General features: G+C 35.2%; 2 protein-coding genes across 3 annotated transcripts in view; one reads left to right on the plus strand and one right to left on the minus strand.

Annotated features, from left to right (window-relative positions):
• Window positions 1-10,734, minus strand: part of LOC136822412 (uncharacterized protein C19orf47-like) — a 136,333-nt gene that overhangs the window by 70,722 nt on the left and 54,877 nt on the right. The window lies entirely within an intron of this gene.
• On the plus strand, window positions 5,805-9,482 carry LOC136822272 (innexin inx3-like). Its single transcript, XM_067078515.1, has 2 exons — window positions 5,805-6,439; window positions 8,623-9,482. The coding sequence occupies exons 1-2, from the start codon at window positions 5,900-5,902 to the stop codon at window positions 9,295-9,297; spliced, it is 1,215 nt and encodes a 404-aa protein (XP_066934616.1). The 5' UTR covers window positions 5,805-5,899; the 3' UTR covers window positions 9,298-9,482.

Consider the following 10,734-nt stretch of genomic DNA (forward strand, 5'->3'; position numbering starts at 1 on the left):
CTGACCCGGCCGCAGACAATGGGTTCATCTATTCATCTATATGGTTCATCATAATGAAAATCAAGTTGACCGTTCAAGCTATCAAACGTCGTTTGGTTAGATATTCCCGCTTGTAAATCAAGTTTAGTTCGTTAGAAATAGCAAAAAAAAAGTTTTTCCGGCCGGCCGTATCAGAGCTTTTTTCCTTCACCTGCATTCCGGAATCACTACATTTTTTTTTATTTTCGCCTTAACTTAAAATTCAGTGAAAGCCAAACTGCGGTACTCGCGTCACTGTAATTTTTCTTTTTGTATCTAAGAAAAAAATACACAGAAAATTCATCTTAAAGTCATCACGTCTCATGCGCACAGATTTGAGCCCAATCAAAGTTAAGGGGGCGGGAAGCCTATACTAGACTTCAGGGCTATTTTTCTTCGCAGTAACGTCTATTCCACTTTGTGATTTTTTCGAACATTTTGAGCCCAGGTTTTCCGTCTCCAAACAGATTCGCAGTTCGAATCCCCGCTCCTTCCAATGTTCCGTTCAGTTCATAGATAGCCGAGCCGGCTAGCCGTAGACCCCGTTAAAACAATTGATAAGACTGTCTTAAAGTCCTAGATTACTGGGCTACCTCGTAAAATATCGACTCTATCTATCTATAAAACTTGAAAGGTTTTTTTTTCAAATTTTAACACTTGAAAACCTTTTTCAGAAAAATTATCAAAATGTAACTCATCAAGAAACGGAATGAAGAATCCAGGTTTCTAGTGAGGGATTCGCTAAGTAGCAGGAGGCTTTCTTTTTGTTTAGTTTACGGACCGTTTAGCGATTCAATCACTAAATTAGATTAGGAAAATAGCAGTAGGCCCATGGTTTGGAAAGGTAAACAACCATAGAGGAATATTTTATACTAGATGGGTTGAAAGATTTTACCACAGTGGTACTGAGCGATGACTTTTGTGGCCCAGAATAATTTTCCCCCTTTTTCGAAACAGTTTTGCTTTTCTTTTGATAAGGAACTGGTAGAACAAGAATCAGAAGGTCTTTTTATTGAAATGGAGTTTTACTGATACTAAGATACTAAGACAAAGATCCCACAGAGATAAAGAGTTTGGCTTTTGGATTCTTGGATTCTTTTGTTCCGATGTTATAATAATAATAATCTTTCCCTTTTAATCACCCCGATGGGTACATCTACACATATAGTACAATGGTTAAAAATTTCTATTTTAAAGGAAATCTTGAGTTTAAGAAACTAGCGACCTCTGGTACTTGACTTGGTTTGATGTGGTTTGTTGGAATTAAGGACAAAAAGAATATTGAAGTTATGAAGTCAGCCATAACTTTCTTTTTGACTTGAGTTGGTTTGGTTCAGATGAATGATTCCCAATGAGAACGCACATAGCCGAATTTTGATTTTCAGTTTCGGTTTTAGGGACGTTCAGGATCTGGCTTGGACAAGAAGGAAAATAAAGATTATTTAAGAAAACAATAGGTTGAATTGAGGGTCATGTGAATTATGCCATCTTTTCAGTTCTTCAGGGATTTTCGAAAGTCTTACGGTAACTATGAAAGAAATTTCCTCTTTTTTACTGGCTTTACTTTTTACTAGTCTTTTTTTTCCAAGCTCATCAAAAATTATTTTGTTTTTCTACTAGTAATATATACAATTCAATCATCTTAATTCATTATTTTGAATTTTCAGTCGAAACTTCATAGAAAATTACGTCATCGTATAGTTACGTCATGTAACTAAGGGGATTGAGACATTTTTTATCTTCTTTTTCTTTTTATACGAAGGTTGAACTCCCTCAGCAGTTTAACTACACGCATCCACATCCCTTCAGGATCTTGATTTAGTTTCCGCCCATAAAATTCTCTATCAAAAATTTTCCTTTTTTCCCGTTTTAAATTCGTTACTTTTCACAATTGGTATATTTCTATTATGATTATATTGTTACAATTTTTTTAGCGCTGGTGCAAATTAAATGAAATGCTTTTCGTAGAAATTAATTTTCGCTTTTCGTGAAGAAGCAAAATAAAATATACCTGGCGAAACTTTTTATGGTGTTTTTGGATTGCCAATATGTTATTTCAGGAATAGGATGGGCTGAACAGGCCGGTATCTAAATTGGTAGCCCGTGAAACAAAGGATGTTTTTTTTTGCGAAAACACCAATTTGTAAGGAATTTTGCTTGCAAGTAAAAACACCATTTCGACAGAATAAAGATAATTTTTTTCTTGATTAGGGGTAATTCAAAAAAATCGCAAAATTTCGGACACTTTCTGAAAATTAATTACATTCATGCCAATTCACTTTACAAAATGAACATTCAAAGGAAATTTACTGGCAAAAATTCGCGGGAAAAAAATTGGTGTGAAATTTGATGTGAAAATATTATAGCTGTGTCATCATCTTTTTTTAAAATATTTTTAGGAAATCTATTTTTAGAAAGTGTTTTTTGGAAAATTTTCTTATAAATATATTGGCTTTGATATATTTTCACTTCATTTTACTTCAGCTGCTTTTAGCGTAATTAGTAAGTGATTATTTTCAAATATTAGCACCTGAATAAAAGGTTTTGAGACCAAGTTGGTGAAAAAATCATCTTTAAAATTATTTGTTGTTTAATTGTCGCTCATCACTCAAATTCACAGATGAAAAGTCCCTGTGAAAATTCTATGTCAATATCAATAAGATGGTGTTGGAGCTAAAATTTCGCGTTCTCTCGGGTAATTTTCGATTGGCTCTTGAAACTAGATGTAAAAGGATTGTTTTAAGGGCTCTGACCATAGTGAATTTTTCATAATTGCCGTGTTTAAAATGTGTTTTCTGACTGATGTAACCAACAAATCTATGGCATGTTATACATTTTCTGTTAGACAAACTATTCCTGAATCTGAAAATTCAAAAATTGCATTGAAAAAATTTGATGAAGAAGAAAATGAAGACTTTTGTGAGGAAGAGTATTTCAACTTTGAAGAGCTTAGTTTCGGCGAAGAAAAAGCATTTTGAAAAAATTTTCGCAGTAGATGGTGTATCTTTTACCGAACAATAAATATTTTTGCGGAAAATTTTTGTAAATGCTTCTTTGTCTCGAAATCTTCAAAATAGTGGTTTTTCATCAATTTTTTATCTGGATTTTGCTTAAAAAAACAGTCATAACTTTTGACACATCTTTTTAGAAAAATTTTCCGCAAAATTTAAAATAGTTCAATTCTTTGCGGACAGTGTAAAGAAATTTTGAAACAAAAAAGTTAATTACCCATTAAAACTAAGCATTTTTTGTAAAAGAGGGTGATGCAACATATTATTAACATCTTTTTAAAGTTCATAACGTCATTTTTGCAATTAAATTCTTAATTACTCTTAAGGGATTCGATTAAAAAGCAATTTATAAAGGCAATTCTTTGTTAAAAGTGTTAAGGAACCTGAAATATAAATTTTATGTTCAAATACCAAAATCAATTTTTGGACTATGGTCAGAGCCCTTAAGATATACTATGGTTTAAAGGAACTTTTATATTCTTCATTTTTAAGTCTTAAATCTTCATTAAATTAGAAGTTTAGACGGCCCACTTTTCACCATGTCTATTCTAATTCTGAATTAAAGTGGACAGGAAGTTGGCTGACTTAAATCAATGCGATTGCCCTCTTTTGACGATAATGCAATGACTTCTTTCAATCTTTTTCAAGCAAAAAAATGAATTGCAAACTTTTTGCCCACTTTTTGCATACTCTAACAATTGGAATAGGCAGGGCAGAAAATCGGCCGTCTAAACTAGAGCTTAAAGACATAATTATCGCGCAAATAAAGTGGTCAAAAGGTCGTTAGGTGTAGAGCTTACCAGGATATCACGACGCCAAATATCTTAGAGTATTGTATTGATAAGTTCACGAACAAACAAATTTGATACTGATGACCATTTTGGGTTTCAATTTAATCATCGCAACATTAAGCTTTGTGACGGTTTTGTGTTTTTTGTTGCAACGTCATAGACCACGTTCACCCACTACAGTTTCGTTTTGCTCCGAAACTAAATACACCCCTGTCTCACTGCCCCGGTAGAGATTTTTCCTTCAGTGTGGATGAAAATTTCTACCAAAATGCCAATGGAGATAGAAAATCTATTGTTTCCAGCTCGAAAATTCCAGTGGGGATGGTTTTGGAGTGGAATTTTTTACATTCAGTTTTCAATGGGGATAAAATCATAGAGTAATTTCACAGTGGGGTTGAAATTGTAGGATATCTTTTCCACCGGGGACGATTTTTTAGCCCATTTTTCCACCGGGCTGGGGGGTCCACCGGGTCTGTGACACAGGGGTGTCTAAATGAAGGTGAAGCTATCTATTGGTTGAAAACCATCTTTACGTCACTTCTAGAATGGTTTCATTTTGTTTTGGAATGAAACGGAATACACGGGCTTCATGTCTGGGGTGTGCATGAGACATGAAAACGGTGTATTGTTACCTGCGAACATAATCCACAACATAATCCCTTTTTCTCTTTTCCTGCTGAGGATTTCAACAAACATCAACGTCACTTTAAATGAAGACCTTGTAAAGAACTTTTTAAAAACGATTTTTTGATGATTGAAATTATGTTTGGGTGTGAAGGAAGATCGAGTTTTGGTTATTTCAATGATTCTGGGTTTTATGTTTGACAGAGTCCACATTTTATTTGCTCTTGTAGAAAGTTCATCGGTAAGGTTCGAATTTTGTTGAAAACCAATGTCAGTGGTTAAGTTCCATTTTTTAAGTTCAAGTGGCACACCCCCATTCGGTTGTTAAAGCAAGTTACCCCTCCGTTTTGAGTAGTTATCTCGAAGTACAAGGTTTTATGGGTATCGCAATAAGACTTTCCAAATTATAAATGCTGTTAGCAATGCGGGCTTCGCCTTGCGGGGCGTTATTTTGTTGAATCGCACGAACGATATTTGATAAAATAGAATCATGGCAGTTTAGATATTTTGGGGGTGAAATCTTTTAAGTCACCCGTATCAATAAGTAATTGCACGTGACTTTATAGGGGTCATGTCCTTTCTCGTGAGTAAGCAATCAAGGGATTCCGATGAGACCTCCCTAATGAATTAGTTCTTGGAGGCTAAGAGTCTCAAAAGGGCTGTCCATGAATTATTGGAGTATAAGTTTTCAAAATATCATATTTTTTTACTTGATAGACCGATCGAAAATATAGGAAACATATTTTTTTCGATAGGTTTAATGAAGGGCGGGTAAAAAAGTTTTTATAAGCAAAAGAATAGCAGATGTGCTTAGTACAAGTACAAGGCGCTCCTTGTACTAAATATTTTTCATAGTATTTTTTTGTTAATAATTTATAATATTATTCGCTTCACGTAAAATGGGGGCTTTCATTTTTTTTGTGTGAGTTACATAAAAAATATTAAGAACAAAACATAAAAAAATACTAGAAGCTGTTGATGATGTGATGATGAGACGGTTTTATCCAAACTTATTTTTTACCTCTTCAGATTAAAATGATGGGAAGATATTTTTCGTCTTTTTTTTATGATAAATATTTTCTTATTTTCTTCATTACTTCTTAATTATTTTCGTTTTAATATCGCAGGGTAATATATAAAAAAAGAAGAATATTGTACACAGACGTATTAATTAGTCAATAAAGTGAGAAGAGAAGGAAAAAATCGAAAGGACTAGATTGATTATCCGCCGTCGTTTATCAGACTCAAAGCAGACTTTTCGTGGACGCATCACAAGTCAAAATCCATTCACACTTCAGCCGGTGAAATTGGAAATTAGATTGCGGTATTTTCAAGGCATTGAGTCATTTCTAGACCTTGATATCTTCGTAAGAATCAAGCTGTTTGACATATTCGATAATCGAACGTTTAGTTTACTAATTCTACGGACAGTCATAAACTTTACATTGGATCAATATGACTTTCTACGTCGGAGATTCACTAAAAGCTTTATTAAGTATCAAACTAAAAACACGCGACGATCATTTATCCGATCAGGTTTCACGAATCTTAGTCGTCAAAGTCCTCGTCGTTGTCAGCATGGGTTTAAGTTTAATTTGGTTCCACAGTGAGACACGCTGTATACCTCCCGTCAAAAGCAAGGGTAAAGAACTACCGGCGCAATTCATACATCGTGGTTGTTGGGCCAAAGGTTTTTACATCTATCCACAGTTAGGTGAACACATGCGTAAGAGCGCTTATTACGGAATCCCGTTCGAACTGAAATGGAACGGCTACCGACCGGACGACCCGTCACAATTATGTCGTGTCAACGAATATGGGGGTAGTACAGACGAAGAAAATTGTTTTGCGATGGAAAGAGAATATTTCAATCAATATCAATGGATGCCAATGTCAATGTTGTTGCTATCCTTTGTCTTTTATTTCCCCTATATCGTCTTTCGTATGGTCAACACTGATCTCATCAATCTTCGATCGAACCTAAAAAACCTACAGGTGAGTTTTGTTTTGTTTTTGTACCTTTCACCGCCCGTAAAATTACGGAAATAAAAAATCGACTCCCTTAAAGAGTCATAAATTTTTGAAATTTTGACTAAAGTTTAAAGATTTTGGCTTAAATTTTGAGGAAAACTCCCCTTTTTCACAAACGCGGTGGGATTTTTTATGCCGTTTGGGGTATAAATAACGGACCAAAACTCGATGGGGATTGATATTTCCATATTTTCTATGGCTGGGATTTGAATTATTTTGTTTGCAAGTCAGAAAATTCAGTGGGGAATTGAAAAATATCATAACATTTTACAGTGAGAATTTGTTTATTTGATTATTTTCAATAGGGGCAAAAATTCGAGGATAATTTTCCACCAATGAAGATTTTTCCAGTGGAAAGGGGTCCCAGTGGGTCTCTGACAGGCCTGGCCGAACAACCCCAAAAGTGAGGAAGCTGAAGGCTCAAAATGAGGAATTTGACTAGGAATTTGAGAAAAAAAATCTCATTTGCTCAAATGTGGGGAGGCTGAAGTCTCCCCGCTTCCGTCGAGCCTTTGTGAGAAGGGGGTGTAGGAAATAGTCTCTCTAAGGGTAACCCCTGTCATCTCGCAAGCCTAGTACCCCCCTGGAGATTCAATTTGCTTTTTAAATTTTAATGGTTTTTGTACCCAAAGGAGGAGCAATATTTCTACCAGCATTTTTACAGCCTTTTAAAAAAGTTTTGACTAAGGTTATCGCTGCGAATAATTAAGCGTGAATCAAATGTTAAAGTTTGTATATTTCAAAGATAGTGAAATTCGTATTACCATGTTGTTACCCACGGTAGGATTCAGGGTTTTAGGGAAAGACCTAAGTGGCCCCCACCCACTACCCCGTAAACTTTTGTTTGGTTTAAAATTTTTGTTATTTGGTTCTTCATGTTTAATGAATGGTGGAACCTATGTGTCATATTTTATTTTTACAAAAGTATCATCACATTTTGAGGTTTAGGCTCCCCAACAAACGTAAAAGAAATATTTTATTTATTTACTTTATGAAAATATTGGTGTGTTAAAAGGTTTTATTCCCTGTTTTATTGTATCAATTCAAAGATAATGGCCAATATGAAAGGTTTTCTTCTGTATGTAATCTTGTAACCGCGAAAACCGTTCAAAAAGCCGAAAGAAATCTATGTGTCAATGAAAATGGATTTTTATTTCATATCAGGGTTTTTCTATATTTCAAATTTTGGAACCTTCCTTTCTTTTGGAAAAAAAACTAGAATATCTTGAGAAAAATCAGGTCTGACTGGAATATAAAAACTTAGAGCTTTCTGTGGGTTTCTTTTTCATTTTTTTCATACTTTTTGTATTTTATCACGTTTTTTCATCTTTTGAACCTTGGACTTGTTGTTCCTGTTTAGAAAAAAAGGGCTGACCTTAGCAAAAAGCCCTATTTTGATTAGGTGTTTAAAAAGCATTTAAGATTATTTCCCTTCTATGTCCCGTATGGGACCAAATAATGACATCATGGTCTTCTTTTATTGGTCGCACTCCTCTTTGTGATACACGCATCTGATATGGTTTCGCTTACTCATACCCTTCTGGTGAAATGGAAAATATTCTTCATCTCAAAACGGATGTTTATAACTTTAGTTTCCCATCCCTGATTTACATTTTGTTGTCACGGAAAAAAATTATTGCACGTAGGTTTTATTAATAGATAGTCCCATGGAAAACTTATTGTAAGATTACGTTTTCTGAATTCTTTTCTACCCTGTCTCAAATGCTAGGTTTTCTTCCATGAATTTTCAGCCAAATTTTCTAGTTTTAAGCGGGTCCTACTGATTCATGGCATCAGGTATTATAAAAATGTCAAATGTTATTTCCAATTTTGTAATGTCAATTTGGTTTTTGGTTTTTCCATGAAAAAAGACTGTAAGCTAGTACATTGGCTATTAGAACGGGATGAGCTGGAGTTTTTACAAGATACTTCACTAATTGGTCATTTGAAGTGATAGAGATGACGCGTTCTTTAGAAAAAGTAACAAAATTGTTTTATTACTGGTTAACGACCAACCAAATCAAACAAGAGCTTGTAAAAACTCCAGCTTGTCCCATTAGAACACCCCCTTCTCACAGACCCGGTGGGAGCCCTTCCCACTGGAAAAATTAACCAATTAATGATTCGTTTTTCTTTATCTGTTTTAGATGGAGATGAATCAATTGGCTTATCTTTATTTCTCACAAGAGATAAATTCCATACGCCGAAACCGCTTGAGAGTGATCGCAAATTATGGCGTTAAATGTCTCTACATATTCAGCAACATTCTCGCCATGTCATTTTTACATAGGCTACTTAACGACCGTTTCTATACATATGGTCTCGATTGGTTATCATGGTCTAAAGGCAACTCTACCGAAAGACTATACTTTGAAAAAAGAGAAACACCGAGTCCTGGGAATCAACTTTTACCGATCTTCGGCATGTGCGATTTACACGACGTCCGTCTCGATTTAACGACATCGTATACCGACAAAATGACCGTCGTTTGTGAAATGGCGTCACACGCCGTCTATCAACACACGCTCGTTATAATATGGTTTCTACTAGTCTTCTCAAACGCTATGTCAATCGTGGGTTTGATTTATTATCTCTGTAATCATTTGCGTATGTTACAAAGATCCAAAACAGCGAAAACGGATTGCTTATTATTTAGGAGATACATTACTTTACGTGAAATGGAATATCTTGAATGTATCAAAAACATTGACTTGGCTGTTTATGCAAAAGTCAATAAAATATTGGATGATAATCTACTGAACAATTCTGACGAAACGCCCAAGATTCAGGGCGGGCAACCAATTCAAGTTTTAACCATGTAGTTAGAGTACGTAGTGGCACTCTACTTTTGATAATTCCGTCAATAGTTTTCTCGAGCATTGAGTTTAAAGTTTAAAGGGGCTAAAGTAAAAACTTTAGGATAGGAAATGAAGCTACTTAATTATCCATCCGGAATGACCGCACGTGGTTTTTAGCCGGATTGAAAGTAAAACCTATCGCTAGAATTAGATACATTCCTCGAAAACAAAGAAACCACTAGATACAATCCGTCGTCATGATATTGTTGCGCGTTCTTGATGGGGAAATAAGTAGCTTCACTTTTTTGCCTGGGAAAGGTTAGAGATTCAATGTTCTCGAGCACTGACACAAATTTTTTTTCCGTGAACGGACGGAAGTATCTTCGACGGTCAGAAGTATCATCTTTTGACGGTCAGAAGTATCATTTTTAATTTTTCCTATCCGTCATTCCGTGGTTCAGGGGGTATTGGGTCATACCAATCAATTAGGTAGGGTCAGGGTTGCTAGTAACGGCTTGTCACTGTGCCGGGTGCATACTCGGCGCCTTGGGCCCCGCAGGGTTGCTAGTAACGGCTCAAATTTCAGCCAGTTTAAAAAAGGGGTACTTTTACCCATATTATAATAACATTACCCCCGTCTTTTGCTAGTTTGGTAAAATATGTTATGAATTGCGTGATTTTGCTGTGCGGCGATGGCTCAACGGATAAAGCGCTGGCTTCCGCATCTGAAGGTCTTTCTTTGGTGGTGGTTCGAATCCCACTCGGTGCGAAAATTAGACAGGTCGAAATTGATGGACAAATGATTGACAGGTATGAAAAATCAGTCAGAAATGACAAACTAAGTCTCAGAAAGTAGAAACAGATAAGGTGAAAGATAGGAAAGGGAAAATGGGCCGTCAAAAGATGATACTTCTGACCGTCGAAGATACTTCCGTCCGTTCACGGAAAAAAATTTGCAGCACTGACAGTGGATGAGTTGAGTTGGAAAATAGAATGCGAAACCACAGTTCACACAGCGAAGAGATGTTGTAGATAATATTTTAAGATTGTTGCAGCAAACTTATTTTTAATGTAAATTGGTACTTATTTATTGATCAAAATATTTATTTTTATAGATAAATTAATAATTTTATACGAAAAGAAATGTATTCATTGTTCTTGTCTTCTAAAATATTGTTGTCACTTCATGTTGATTTTTTTGTTCTTCATTTTCTAATTTGTTTATTTCTCTACTGTATAATATTCCACTCCTCATTATCTTGTCAACAAGCGCATAACTGACGTTTAATTCGAATTCTATCAAAAGCTTATCAAAAGCTACAGTCTTTTTCATTTTCCGCTGCAGTTTATATTGAGACAGACTTTAATTAGTTGTATAACAGGTTTATCGTTCTACGTTCTACAATTTAAACTTTACTAAGTTCATTTGACATCAATCGATACTTCGATCCTCACCCGATG

The sequence above is a fragment of the Clytia hemisphaerica genome, unplaced genomic scaffold (genome assembly GCF_902728285.1).
Source record: "Clytia hemisphaerica strain Z4C2 unplaced genomic scaffold, Clytia hemisphaerica genome assembly, whole genome shotgun sequence".
Classification (NCBI taxonomy): domain Eukaryota; kingdom Metazoa; phylum Cnidaria; class Hydrozoa; order Leptothecata; family Clytiidae; genus Clytia; species Clytia hemisphaerica.

Bases quoted from the DNA above. Each gene is read 5' to 3' on its own strand.
- LOC136822272 (XM_067078515.1), top strand. From the start codon at position 5,900: ATGACTTTCTACGTCGGAGATTCACTAAAAGCTTTATTAAGTATCAAA. The intron at 6,440-8,622 runs GTGAGTTTTGTT...TATCTGTTTTAG, and splicing joins CGAACCTAAAAAACCTACAG to ATGGAGATGAATCAATTGGC.